At 40.4% G+C, this 15,049-nt stretch overlaps 1 protein-coding gene across 1 annotated transcript in view; it reads right to left on the reverse strand.

Annotated features, from left to right (window-relative positions):
* Positions 1-14,813, reverse strand: part of LOC112963860 (catenin alpha-1) — a gene marked incomplete at its 3' end in the record, with an annotated part of 83,654 nt that extends 68,841 nt beyond the window's left edge. The window contains exons 1-5 of the mRNA XM_026061304.1: positions 14,703-14,813; positions 12,212-12,407; positions 3,990-4,156; positions 3,093-3,212; positions 1,192-1,458 (exon numbers count right to left, since the gene is read on the reverse strand). Coding sequence (XP_025917089.1) covers positions 1,192-1,458; positions 3,093-3,212; positions 3,990-4,156; positions 12,212-12,407; positions 14,703-14,807 — 855 coding nt within the window. The remainder of the gene's footprint in view (positions 1-1,191; positions 1,459-3,092; positions 3,213-3,989; positions 4,157-12,211; positions 12,408-14,702) is intronic.
* Positions 14,814-15,049: the final 236 nt, after the last annotated feature.

Below are 15,049 nucleotides of genomic sequence, written 5' to 3' on the forward strand. Positions count from 1 at the left end.
ACAGCAACACTCAAAAAGACAAAACGCAAAGCAAAAAACAACAACAAAAAAACCCCCAAACACCTCTGGCCACGTATTAGAGTGTTCATATAGTAAAATATGGCCCTATATTAGAAATCAGAATAAATGGTTTGAGCTACATTAGCCACTGTGTGAGCTTGGACTGAATTGTTTCTTCAAGTTTAAACACCAAAGCCAGGCCTCAATGTTGTGTGCTGTTACAGAAACTGCCTGCCTGAACCTCTGAGCCTCGGAGTGTTAACCAGATGCCTGTTCTTAAAATTTATGTAGCTGAACACACGACCAATGGAGTTTAAGAAAACCATAGTCAAAGTAACCACGCCATACTCTTATTACCTAGGAGTTCATATAGAAACACTTCAGATGGGGCACAGGGAGAAGTCAAGAGTATTTTTCCACTAAGGAGGGGGTAAAAGAAGTCAAGAAACATGGCAGACAAAGTAACGTAGGGGACCTAGAGTCTTAAGAACAAAAAGGAGAGAGGGAACAATACTTGGCAAAAACAAAAGTAGACCCTCACTCAGAAAATGTTTATGTTAAATGAAGTTTTAGAAGTAAGTTAGTGCCAAGTTGTTTAAAACCCAGAGAGTGAATCAGTGGTAGACACAAAGCTTGCTTCAAAAGCAAAGTATTCTCATTAAAAATGTATAGCTATCCTCTCTAACCTACTGAACGTAAGATAAAGCATATGACAGATCAGTACAACACATCTGTTTGAAATGACTTCATTCCCAACCAAAGATCACATTAGCTTCCCACCTTGTGTTCCTCCCAATAGGTAGTTTGGACAATTCCAAGTGCATTATTCACTTTTAATAAGTCATTTCTGTCACCTACCAGAATACATTACGGAATAATCATTTTCAAATAAACCAAGGGCTTACACCTAATGTAAGAGCAGAGTAACTGCTATTTTGGAGCTAGTTTAACTTGACAGCTCTCAGTCTTTGAGAACAGCATTGTTCCTTTCTGTATTCTATCAGTCCCATTTTGGAAAAGATATATTTTTTAAAACCAAAAGCCTAAGTCACCTGGGACTTGGGTTTTTTTCTAGTAGAAAGAACATCATCTCTTAGGTAGTAATTTAAAAAAAAGAGGCCAGATGCTGCTAGTAAATTGAGTGAATGAAACCGGGGGTTATCACTTTTTACATACAGGTTCAAAACTTACATCAAAGTTGTTCAGGGCATAGGCCAGTTCTCCACCTCCGCCTTGCTGCTGAGCGGCATCATCGGAGGCAGTCGCCTGAGCGGCGTTGGAGATGCCAGAGACCGCCTGCTGCAGCTGCTTGTAGATCAGGTCCCTGTTAGCCTTATAGGCGGCTACATCAGGGTGCTGCAGACAGGCCTGCGAAGCCGTGTAAAGAATGGGAACGTTCTTCTGCAGAATTCCTCTGGCAGCTGCCATTTGATCACGGTGACCCACATCTTTCAGTTCCTATTAGGAAAATTAAAGAGAAAAAGCATTTGAGAACCTTTCCCACATTTTGTATCCATATGCTATCTCCCCRTCGCCTCAAAAGAGGAGCGAGTGCTTGGCTTAGTATGTTCAAATCTAACTTAACCTTGAACTTTCCCACATCCCTATTCTTAAGGGCTCAACTAATTTCAGAACCCAACAGTTAAAGATTAAAAAAAAAAAAAAAAAAAACCTCAAGTTTACATCTATAGAGTTACAAGGAATGCCAAGTCCTCAAAACATTGTTTTATATTTTTAGATAACTTAAAAACCAAGCTGTTTTTTAACTATCAAATGAACAACTAGACTAAATGCACGAGGCTTCCTCTGGAGACAACTGGGTTTTGTAAATCAAGTCACACACATGAAAAGCAGCACAGGATCAATCTAAGTTGTCACTGTCTTTTGTAAAATATGCTTCAAGATGCCTAGATATAAGTGACAAGCGTCATTTAACTGGGGGGTGGTGGTGGGAGAAGGCAATCACTAACAACCATTGGCATATTAGTCTATTGGTTCCATTTCACAAGTGATTAATTCAACTAATTTGTGCAACCGGCACAGAGATATTTAGTAAGAAACCTATATACTTATTCTATATGGAGCAATTCAACAACAGGAGTCGCAAGCAGTTTAAGAGCATTTATTGCCTTGCCAACACAACCTTACTGCCATCAGATTTTAGATACATAACCAACAGGCAATCTTTTCAAAAATGTACCCTGTTTATTTTCAAAGTTGAATCCACAAAAAACAAGCAGCATCAGAGGTACATTAGCAGTTTCAGTTTATACAGATCAGCAGAACAAAAAAGAAGAAGAAGAAGAAGAARAAAAAAGCAGCTCTACAAGGATTCCACTGTTTCAGATAAATCAGACTGCCCACACCTGTGCTTTTTGTTCAAAACTTACCTACAGAAGAATGAGTCACAACAGCGGTGTTGAACAAAACAAATTTTACATGCAATTTAAGATTAACCACTAGCTATACAAATACAGCACATACCCCCTAACAAAAAGGATTGTAAACCCCTTCTCAAATGGGCATTTCTGTGCAAGACTAACCAGCCATGCTGCAGTGGCACGCACTCTCTCAGAAACAGCTGAAATTCTATCATCAGCAGTGACTTTTGTTCCCTGCTTAAACGGACTGTATAGCACATCCGCATGAACTATAAAAGCGGCGTGGGCTAGCCGTGAGAGCACGAGGTACTCACCATGGCTCATTCTTTACCCACACCAACAGCGCTTCAAAATCGGAAACGCGAGTTTGGAGATGCACCGATGCAGTTCTACAGAAGCAGCAGCCCATTAAGGTACTAAAACCACGCTGCTCAGTGTTGTCATTACATGTGCTGCATAAATAACGTGTTTTTACTAACAACGTACTGTATCAGAAGCAGCATACTACAACTGAACAGATTTTCTGCTTATAGTACAAGATTAGTTCAATTTCCTAAACACTGTTGAGCACAACAGAAAGTACTCATCAAAAAAAAAGTTACTAGCAGCAACTGGTACCCCAAAACAAGCAGCAAGGCGACCTCTCGTTCTTATTTTGAAAAAGAAAAAAAAAGAAACAATATACAGAACAAAGAGCTGCCATCACTATACCTGTTGTCTTTTGGCTGCCATTATATTAAGTTTGTCGACTTCTGGTTTGAGGGCTTTGTATTGTATACCCAAATCCTGTTCCGTGCCAGCATTCCTTAACTTCAAGATACCTTCTTCCACCTAAAAGAGTATACATTCATATATTTTTTCCAAGTGATCCAGTCTACAGTTCAGATAAAATAATTTAGAATACACTTTATAACAGACAGAAAGCAATCTTCCCCTCTTCCCTTTTATTGTTTGGGAAAGATACACTTCAAAGGCTAATGGTACTTAAGGCTTCGCTACTACTTTGCACTCACCAGCTACCAGAGCCAATTACACATGTCTGAAAGAGCACAAACGAGCCCAGAGGCCTCACGGAGCTGAGGCAGTGGCCATCGAGGGGGCAGGGGAGATCCCTCAAATCTCCACTGCTAAGTGGGCCCAGTAGAGTCTCATTTCATTGCAAATTCTGTATTAATCGCTCGCCCTCCTCTTCATAAAAAAAGCTTCTTCAAATATTGCCCATCCGCTTTATTGAGTCAAGTGAAGCTACTCATTTCTACTAGCAACTAGGCATACCTACCAGCTGTAAGCAAGTACCAATAAGAAAACCAAATTTCTTCTTTAAGAAAGCAGGTTACCGCATGCAGTTAGTACATCATAATACATTTAGCTTCAATACTAAAAGTTCAGAATAAAGTGCAACACTGTCAAAAGCAACCGACAGTGTAAAAATGACTGATGAACATCAGTTACGCACATTCTGCCAGCAGAAAACCCCCTGCTCCATAAGGGAGCTGCTGCCAGCATGTATACTGGGGTCAGCACACATGCATAAAACATAGACCACTTGACAGTAAGCTTAGCATGCTGGGCACTGGAAAGTGAGTTACGGATAAGAACCACACTTACTACTTTAAGTTGAACGAGCAGCTTGTAGACATCTGCCATGTCAGCCAAAATAAGCAATCGGGTAACGGCAGAGAGGAGGGCACGGGCCGCTCGGACCATGTTCCCGCGTTTCACTGAAGAGCAGGGGTCATCGGCAAACTCCCCAGAAGCACTCTTCATCAAGTCACCTGCGCAGGAGGAAAAGGTTGGCACACTTTAACGTCCCACATCAGTTCTTAGGGGGTTCTAAGGGTTTCTGGACAAGCCAATCCAGGTTTGAAAACAAAACGCATTTGCCTAAATACATCCAAGCAATTAAGATTACATGTAGTTGCCTTTAAGTATTTTTATCACATGGAATTGGGGAGACGGGGCTGAGGGGGAAAACAACAACAACGACGACTTTGAATTAATACTTTGGTCTTTGTTTCAAATTATACGGTATTTTAATATGTCAGAATCATATCTGACATATTTGCCTCTGGAGAGGCAAATACAGCATGGCATAGCTACCACGTGCAAGACTGCAGTCTCCAGTTATTTCATATAACTATTTAAATACAACTATGCAGAAATTTCACTCCCCTCTATGTAAGATTGCAATGCTTTCAAAAATTAAGTGAAAGTTTAGATTCTTGTGTGTGTAAAAGTTAAGTAAAAAACAGGAGAAAGTATTACAGACGTACAAGGAAGTGCCACAAATTCATCAGATAGCAAAACAATTCCGAGCAGTGACCCGGCTAGATTTCATGCCGATTGCCTCCCTTTATAGGTGTGAAGGGCTACAAAGAAACCAGCTATACAGCTCAGCGGTTTGCATACAAGGCAATGCATTGTCTACTAAAATACTTGAACATTTTATAGCCTGCGGATCAGCATCCGTAGGAGGAGGAGGAGGGAATTTGGATTTCACATGGTAACAATGCAATTAGTTTGCTATGAAAGGCAAAGGCCCCTTTACACAATTAGAGAAGTTCATCCAGAAGGCATTCAGAAAGCCTACGAGTCATTTCTGCATATATTCAGAGCAGTAAATTCTGAAAATTTTCCCTTTCTGAAGTAGCATTTTGCTTTCATAGCAACAAGTTTTGGAATCTAGATTATTGTTCTTTGATTTCTTTGCACTTCTGAAACATTTGGTGAACAGCTAGGATTTAGTTTAGAAAATGGTAGGTACTCAAAGCCAAGGATTTGTGGGTAAGTGGAGATGACCAGAAAGCACACAAAAGCTCTTTTATGACTAACTGCTGTGTCAGAGGCTTCCTAAACCTGCATGAAAAAGTGTCTGTATGGCCAAATGCCAGAACACAAATAGCACACGTCTCACAGATGAGAAGAAAAGAATCTCAAGTAGTACTTCACAAGCAGAGGCAGACACTAACTCCCAGCAATCCACTAGCAAATGGAGCTGGGCTGGATTTACACCTAAATCCCAAGATGAGCAGCAGTATCATCCTGCCAATGGCTTGCCTACTCCCACGGCCAGGTAGTCCAGGATGACACATCCCTGGTCTGGGAAGCGTACTTTAACTGCTCAGAAATCATCTACCACTGATGAGCAAGAGATTAATCATTCACATGCCTACCATTAAGTAATTAATACCTCGCCCTGGAAGAGTTTCTAGCACCCAAACGTTCTCTATCTTCATAGAGGACTACAGCCCGAACACAGTTGCTTGTTTGTCCAAGAAATTACATCAAGACACTCAATTTTGTTCAAATGCTCCCTCATGTGCTACACCCCTCCATCATCTTAAAATAGTACTATGACGAATGACATATAACATTAAGGTAAACAATTTGCTGCCTCAGCACTGCGACATGTAAAAGAAAGGCTTCTGGACAAGCATAGACCAACTCTAACTATCAGACTAAAGCTCTCCCTAACACAACTTTTTGAGGAACATGACTCATTAGTTTAACAAGTGTTAGAAGCCTTAGCTTCCTAAATGGGTGAAAGAGCATCTGTTCCAATGCTGAATACCTGCAACCAGCAAGGAGATTATGAAAGCCATAAGCTTCAAGTTATAATTGACATGACTTTTCCTCGTTCCTTCTGTAAGAGACTAACAATAGCAAAATTAATTTCACCACCACAAGCTATAAAATCTATTAACAATAGCAGTATTTAAGACATGTCAGAGACAAGGTTCATGACATCTGCTCCCTCCCTCATTTAAATAAATGTGAAATTCTTACTTCCTAAACCTCTAAAGTAGAGCAACGTTGTTTTCATTACTTTCCTGTCCGAGACAACTCAGAGGTGGCCACTCACTTTGTTTGAAGCTTAAAAGTTGCTACCAAGGCTAAAAAAACAAAAAATAAAAAACAACAACAACAAAAAAACTTCATTCCATCTCTTAAGTTGCAACCTTACAAGCCAGTCTGAAATAAAAAGTTATCCTTTTTTATTTTAATGAGAGATTTTAAAAGATTCAGCAAGTTTCAGACAGCTTGTCAAAGTGTTAAAAGATAACCAGCTTTTCATAACTAACAGCAGATTAAATTTAACGTTGTTGCATATATTTTTCTGCAAATCAAAGAAAACTAGTTTTCAGACTTCTTTTACAAAGAAAAAGCAACGCAGCGTGGTTACTTAAACTAGATTCAAAGGTACCAAGAGTAATAAGAAACTCTGCCCCAGCTTGGGTATGCAGCTACTGCATTATGTGCATGCATTAGGAGATCCGATTTGATCCAATATAAGCTTTTCATGTTTGAACCAGAGGTAACAAAGTTAGTTAGCCAGCAGAATTTCACGAGTTGCAATGCAAAAGGGTCAGACTGTATGACTCAGATTATGCAACTGGTATGAATTCTTATATGAATAATCTGTTTTTCCAATATAACCTTAGATTTTCACCAGATATTGCACAGGGAAAGAAGATAAAACAGAGTCAAGAAAAGAACAGACAAAAGTAGCCATACTGTGATCTTGCCAATAAAATACTAAGAATTCAATTAAATCTAACAGAACAAAGCCCATTTCAGAAATGCTAAGATTTTAGTCCATCAAAAGCAAATTACCATCTTCTAGTCTCATTCTCACTGTGCCCACGGGGTCTGAGAGCAGTTGCAGACAGCACTATTAATCCTCCTCCACAGCATGGTAAACGATGACCATGACAGAAAAGGTTTTCTTTATATGAACACCTTACTAGAAAATGGTAGGGGAGTTCGGCACAGGCAGTGCAGAGACAACCGACACACATTCAGCGCGCACACAGGCACAAATGCATTTTTTTTTTTTTCAAGGTACAAATTTGTGCCCATACATCCGTCATCTCCTACCCATCAGCACCTTCCAGTTTAAAGCCTGTGTCCTGGCTGCTTCACTGGCGGTATTAGAAATGCAAAGAACTCCATGAGCATGCCAGCTCTTGCACACTCTTCCTCAGCATTTTAAAGAGTCATTTTTACTGACCTGACAAATATTTGGGCATGCACCAATTACGCCTTGCTTTGGTTACCTTGCAGAGCAGTGCTCCCATTCAGGGATTTTACAATTCATTGCTCACTGGTGTCCAGGCCATACTTCTCTCTGCTCGTAATACCGTATCAGATTTCCCTAATGGCTGGCTATTCCCCACCAAATGAAGATAAGGATGAAATCAGAGTTTAAAGACTGTATTATCTTGGATACGTAAGTCCTTCTATCTTCCCACTACTGCCACCCTCAGTGTCCAACATGAGAGACCAAGCAGGCTGTTCTTGCTTTTCTGCGCTCCGGCAGACATTTGCTGTTTCTTTATTCAAGCCCCTATTTCGGATTTCCTTTTGCCCTAATCAACATGGGTGTTGATAGTTATGGAAACAAAAGCTTCCGGTAATTCCTTAATCTTGCCTTCAGTTCCACCCATCTGCTGTGTATAACACTCACCTGTGGTCTGCCTAGAGCTGTCCGAGTTCCCCTAGGTGGGGCTTTACAAAGCTCCCAAGTCCGGGGCAGGGGGATTACTTGTAATACATGGCACACTCCTAGAACGTTTTTCTTGGAGGAAGCGAGCAAGAGAGCTCTTTGCAATGTCTCAAGAAATTAAGGTAACTGATCACAGCAGAATTTTAATCTGAGCTTTCCAAGAAGAATTCAGTGTTTAACTTTATGTTATTCAAGAAACTGGCTTTCTTATGTTCCTCTGAAAACTTTAAGCAGTGTATAAAGTGCAGCTGAAAAACTTTCTTCCCCTTTTATAATTTGCTCTTTTGTTCAGTTTTAGAGAACTTCATTTACAGAAGCATAGGACTGAATGAGATCATGGTGAATCAGCAGGTCCTCTCCCCTGCAACTGGAGGTCACCATGAAACGCAATCCAAATCCACAGGATTCATAAAATCATCCATTCTCCCACCTCCAACCCTACACACAGATTAAGCTTTTTAATTTTAAGCCTTAATTTTTCATCCTTTATGTGAAATGTCCCACTGGAAGAAGTGCAACAGTAAGAACATAGCTTATACCTTGGGTCTTCAGACTAGTATACAGATATATACAGGAAGTGAGCTGTGGTCATACTTGAGGAGAACAGGAATAGAGAATAGCTGTCCTTGTCAATATGACCTGGAGGAAAATTTCTTCTTAACCCCAGATTTTGCTGCCAGTCTCAGTGCCAAGCATGTGGGTAAGAAACCACTTTGGTTCCAAAATACTTCCCAACAGTACCAGGACAGCTAAACACTTCATGCACTTCATGGTACGACCAATCTCCAATGCTTCAGAAGAAGGTAAAGCCCTACATAAAGCTTATGGGAGGAGAGAGTAGTAAGATAAGACCACTCTTGCCCCTTTTTTGAACCAGCAAAAGTCAAGAGACCAAAGTCTTAAAGGGCCAGAAAGCCTACTTTAGGATATTTCATGATAGATCTAATATTAAGATATTTACATATTAATATTTAATGATAAATATTAATAATTAATATTGAAAGCAAGCTGTGATTTTATTTATTTTTTCATTCTAAAATCAGAAAGACTTAAATGATGCACTTACACTGATTTAGTATGTAGCCATACTATCCTTCATTCTAAATAGCTGATTTCACTTTGTTTTTACCCCAACAAATAGATTTTTACAAACAAGTGCACTCACAAAAATCACACACCCCATCTCAATAATCTTTTGCCAGGCTATAACCACAAACACACACAGACAGAATCACAGAATAGCTGAGGCTGGAAAGGACCTCTGGAGATCATCTAGTCCAACCCCCCTGCTCAAGCAGGGTCACCTAGAGCACGTTGCACAGGATTGTGTCCAGACGGCTTTTGAGCATCTCCAAGGAAGGAGACTCCACAACCTCTCTGGGCAACCTGTTCCACTGCTCGGTCACCCTCACAGTAAAGAAGTTTTTCCTCATGTTCAGATGGCACAAACTGAAACACAGGCAGTTCCCATTGCCTCTCATCCTGTCACTGGCCACCACTGAGAAGAGTCTAGCCCCATCCTCTTGACACCCCTCCCTTAAGATACTTGTGCACATTAATAAGAGCTCCTCTCAGCCTTCTCTTCTCCAGGCTAAACAGGCCAAGCTCTCTTAGTCTTTCCTAATAAGAGAGATGCTCCAGTCCCCTAATCACCTTTGTAGCCCTTCGCTGGACTTGCTCCAGTAGTGCCACATCCCTCTTGTACTGGGGAGCCCAGAACTGGACGCAGTACTCCAGATGTGGCCTCACCAGGGCTAAGTAGAGGGGCAGGATCACCTCCCTCAACCTGCTGGCAACACTCTTCCTGATGCASCCCAGGATAACATCAGCCTGGGCCACAAGGGCACACTGCCCTTGCCATGATCAACTTGTTGTCCACCAGGACCCCCTTCTCCGCAGAGCTGCTTTCCAGCAGGTCAGTCCCCAACCTGTACTGGTGCATGGGGTTATTCCTCCCCAGGTGCAGGACCTTGCACTTGATTCTGTTGAACTTCATGAGGTTCCTCTCTGCCTCTCTCTCCAGCCTGTCGAGGTCCCTCTGAATGGCAGCACAGCCCTCTGGTGTATCAGCCACTCCTCCCAAACTTGCTGAGCGTGCACTCTGTCCCTTCATCCAAGTCACTGATGAATAAGTTGAACAATACTGGACCCAGTATTGACCCCTGGAAGACACCACCAGCTACAGGTCTCCAACTAGACTTTGCACCACTGATCACAACCCTCTGAGCTCTGCCATTCAGCCAGACACACTTTTAATTTTCTCTGATGAGACAAGTTATCTATTGTCCTAATCATCTTCATAATCTCTGTCTGCATTCATTCATCTCTTTTTATCACGGTAACTAAACCTCTTGCTACTCTAAATGGAGGCATTATTAATTCTGTTTTCCTGCCTTCTGCTGAACAGTGTGCTATCCATCCCTAATCCCCCTGCTGTCTTCACAGCCACATAGATGCTGGCTATTCACAATCATTCTCCTGCTGACCAAGGTATCCAGAATTTCCTCTCCACTTTTGCCTCCAGTTGCAAAATGCAGATAAACGCATAAACAACAGGAAGTTTTGCTAAGCAAATGACTAGGCTTTATATTACACTTTTTCTCATTTCCCCAGTTCATGAATCCAGCCGGTCTACCACAACACTGGAAACACTTCTAAATTCACAGAATATAACTGTGTACTTTGCAACTTTGTATCTCCTCACTGTCATTAGCGCTGCTGAGAACAGCAGTCCTCCCAAAACAGATTGCTGAGTATTGGCAATAACCCTTCCTTCTGTGGTCTGCTCTATCTCATTTTCCATGATTTGCTTCTAATTACCTCAAAGGATTTTTTTCCCCTCCCCTTAGGAAGAGCTGCTCCACTCTGCTCAATCTGACCAAATCCTGACACCATGACAGACGCACAGGCTTTTATCATGGTCATGCCGCCCCAGCAGCCCAGCCATCCTGCGACTGCGCTGCCGCAAGAGGCAGCATGTGCCAATTGTATTCAGGTGAATCATTTAAGTCTAATAACCATCCACCCTCAGCTTCAGAAAATGGATATAGCTACCGTCTCCAGGCACCAGATTTCATGCAAGCTGTAAATAGTACAGAAGAAGTGAAACAATGTTAAGGTGGAAAGTTATTTCACTCTAGAACCTTTCAGCTATGGATCCTGCTTCCTCCGTCAAAGATCTCCAGAGCAGGGGAAGCTTTGGCAACAAGCCTGTATACTCTTGAAATCCAGTGGGAACCAAGAAACAAATGAAACTGTTGTACTGAAGCTTTTCTATCAATCTTTCTTTCCTACCAGCTTCTCACTGTAATATACAACTACAAATTCAGCTAATGGCGAAATTCCTGAAGTTGTCCATCTCGAGGATTGAGTACAGCTCCTCCCTCATTAATACCACTAAGGGTCACTTGAAGATATCCACAGTTGAACTCCGATTCCCAGTACTGAGTAGCAATCAAGAATTAAAGGCCTTGAAGTCAAAGGGGTCTTTGTTGTTGATTGTTGTTGTTGTTAATTTAAGCCAGCTCAGCCCCTTATGTTGATGTTTCACTGGTCTGTCAACCAGGCTATTCCAGAACTTAGAACCATTTTCAACTAATATTTCAGCACTGTGCAATTTCAGCTACAAACAAGTAATTAATGCTAATGAGTCTTTTCTTTTGCTGCAGCACCACCATTAATACCAGTTGACTGGGTTTCACTGAAGCATAGAAAAGGCTCATGAGTGGAAGAATGATAAATGATTTATGAGCAACAACATTTACTGGTTCAAATTTTACAGTAAGTCAGCTCCATAGGCTTTTCTTACAGGTCTTGTCCAAGGAAGTAACAAGGAAAATGGTAAAAATCAACATTAGATGTGGGAGAGGAAGTATAGAAGATTTAATCAAGATCCTTGCATTCTGTTTATTGCTGCTGCTATTTAGCATATTCAAAACACCCAGCTCAGTCAAGGATACGCAGTTCTTCCTCCTACAATGCTGTCTTAAATACATCCAAGTTTTGAAGAAGCTATTGACAAATACTTGAGAAGTGTTTACATAATGTTTATAGGTAGGGGAAAAAAGTTCACTTTTTAGCCTAAACTGAGCTTTAAATGCGCTTTAAAGTATCAGCCCTTCTCTCTTCTGAATCTCTTTGTGGGACATCTGATTTCCTAGTCTGCCCAGTTAACACCTTTGCTAAGAAAACCCACTGAGACAAGATGAAAACCTATGCAAACAAAGAGCACAGTCATTAGAAACAACAGCTAAGGGACATGGGAATACTTCCACTTGCTAGGAGAATTTCTAGTTTTAAAAGCTATCAAGCACAGATCTCTTACCTTGCTTGCGAACATCTTCCACAGCTGCTACTAGCTCCTCTTTAAGAAACTGACTCTCTTTTGCAATTTTGTCTCCTTTCTCCAGGAAATTCTCTGTTGCTTGTTCAACTGAAGCAGCCAAAACATGGGCCTTTTTAGAGCGCCCTCTTTTTTTATTAGAGGGGCCCTTGTTACTAGTATTAACCAATGTTGTAACCTAAAGGTGTAGACGGAGGAAAAAAACAAAACATAAAACAAATTAGAAGTTTATCGATTTGAGAGCTGCACCACATGCATGCATTTTTTCCAGACAGCATATTTGCAATGCCTGCACTGTTGCCAGTTCCAAAGACTAGAAATACTTCAAACTGATGGCAAACAACTTAAGTATTTTTTATGTCTCTTTAAACATTACTGTGCTTCTTGATTCATTAGATATGCATTATAAATTCAGCTAAACTGCTCAGAGATTTTTCTTAGCAGCAGCAGCAGCCCTGAAAACTTGATGTTAAAAATTGAGACATATTTGTGTATTGACAAATGCAGCCTCAGTAACAGGCCAGAGCTATTTAGCACCACTATAAAAAGTTTAAATGCCAGTTTAGGATAATTAGCTTGTGATAGTTCTCCGCAGACTTTGGACATAAAAGACACAAAACAGGCTTGACATGATTATCTACAGAAATCTAACACAGCTTCTTTTCAGTCCAAAACAGCAAATATAACCGCCAATGCACTAAATGCTAAGCAGAGCACTTCCTAGAGCCCAGTATTTCCTTACAAGAACCAAAACTGAACTGTCACAGTCCTCCTGCAATCAACAAATATTTACAACTATTCATGGTTTAGTCTAAAACCCTGTTAGTAGCCGGTCACCACGGGCCAGCTGACCATCTGTTATCCCCCGTTAGCTCAGGACAGTGGATCCAATCTCTTCAATCCAACAAAACAATCCACATACATGTCTCCGTTTCTCTTTTTCCTTTCTTTTTTTTAAGTCTAGGAAAATGCATACAAAGCTACTTCAGAGGAACGTTAAATCACAACACTAAAAAAATTACTGCTCTGGAAAGCCCAAGGACTGCTGACATAAAGGTCCTCAGAGCTGAATCCATCTTCTCGGCAGACTGATTCAGAGCAGGAAAGCCCTCAGCAGGGAACAGCACTGTCTTTTAATGGGGAGCACTTGCATCTGGTAGTCTCAGTTCATCATGCACTACAAATAAAGAAGTAGTTGCAACAAGGCAATTTATCCAACCTTCCTCTAGATATTTTGCCAGACAAATCATTCACAAAATTTGGGATTGCCATTACAGGCAGTTGTGCTACTTGAGGAAGTTTGCCAACTAGGACAGTTTCTTTGAAGGAAAGGTTCCATCAATAACTCTGGCTTCAAAGTTGTATAGTAGAGCATCCAGCTGCTCATCTATGTATCTGGAGGGAAAAAACGGCAAGTTATTTCAGTGATACAATCTGTGGCCTGGCAATTAAAGGGATGTTAGTACTGGAAAGAGAACTTGATCATTTACAGTTCTCACTTTGCAGGAGTGGTGTCTAGTTCCTATTGTTAATTTAAAAATTCTGTACCTCAGGGCAACTATGCCAGAAAACTAAGTTACCTCTCTCCAATGCACTTTAAGAAGCCTGTAAGAATCTTTTCCAAGAATCTTCAAAATGCTCAATACATACAGCTTTTATTTACAAGACTTATTCCAGCCTTTCCTATAGTCTTAGGTACATTTCACTGGGAAACATACACCATGCAGAAATAAGTTTTTATTTACAAACCCAGCACAAAGCATAGGCAGGAATTAATATAAACACACACGTGCACATCTTCTTTTAAAAGATACATTGAAACTGTAACAAATCCCATAAAAGCACATTTCTCTTGTGGAACTCAGATTACTAACCCCTCCTAACCACTGGCTGTTCTAGACACGTTGCACTCTTCATAGGAAATATGAAAATGTTGCTTCATTGCCTTATGATTAACACAATGATGTATCAGACGTCACCATTTATCTGGAGCTCTCTCCAAAGGGAGCTCTATTTATGTTTATCACTCTAGTAGGCAATCTCAAAAGAAAACTTATGAGACTTTATTTTGTCACATAAGACAAAAGCCCTAAAACCCTAAAAATTCCTGAATATCACAGTTTGTAAATGACACATAACAGCTTTTTAAAAGAGAAGACAAGTAAGAAGTAAACCCCTTAAAAAACAGGTGAGAAACAACATATCAGCAATGAAACATTAGTTCTTGCATCCATTTCTGCACTTTGGCATAAGTGAAACACCGTGTCTTATCAGGAGCTGAAAAAGCACAGCCTTTCTAGAGCTGTGCCCAATAGCACTGTTAAAATAAAAGATGAACAAAAAATGACTTGAATACATACTTGCCATCACTAGTTTCGTAGTGTTTTTACTTATACTATTTAAAGCTCTGAAAGTTATTTAATTGAAACAATACATCAAAGCAGGTAATAATCCTTGTTTGGTTGGTTTTTACCTGTGTAACAAGAGGCTCAAGTAGTCTTTCAACTGCCAGTGTTCTTATCTCCAAGCTTTTGGGGTCCCATTTGAAGTTAACATTGCCTGCAGTAACAGTAGTCATTTCTAGAAGAAGAAGAAGAAAAAAAAAAAAAGAAAAAAGAAAGAGAACGAGATTAATATAAACTTTGTTTCAAATAACTCTATCCAACTTTGTGTGGGAAAAAAAAAAAAAAATCAAAACAAACCCGGAGGATACTAAACACAACACACAGCCATTGTGCATTATTTAAGTTTATACTGTGTCTGGAAATAGCAGTTTTGGTTTAACTTGTGATAATAAATATATATTAAAAAAAATGCTTG

This window comes from Apteryx rowi, unplaced genomic scaffold, assembly GCF_003343035.1.
Source record: "Apteryx rowi isolate R43461 unplaced genomic scaffold, aptRow1 scaffold_18, whole genome shotgun sequence".
NCBI lineage: Eukaryota > Metazoa > Chordata > Aves > Apterygiformes > Apterygidae > Apteryx > Apteryx rowi.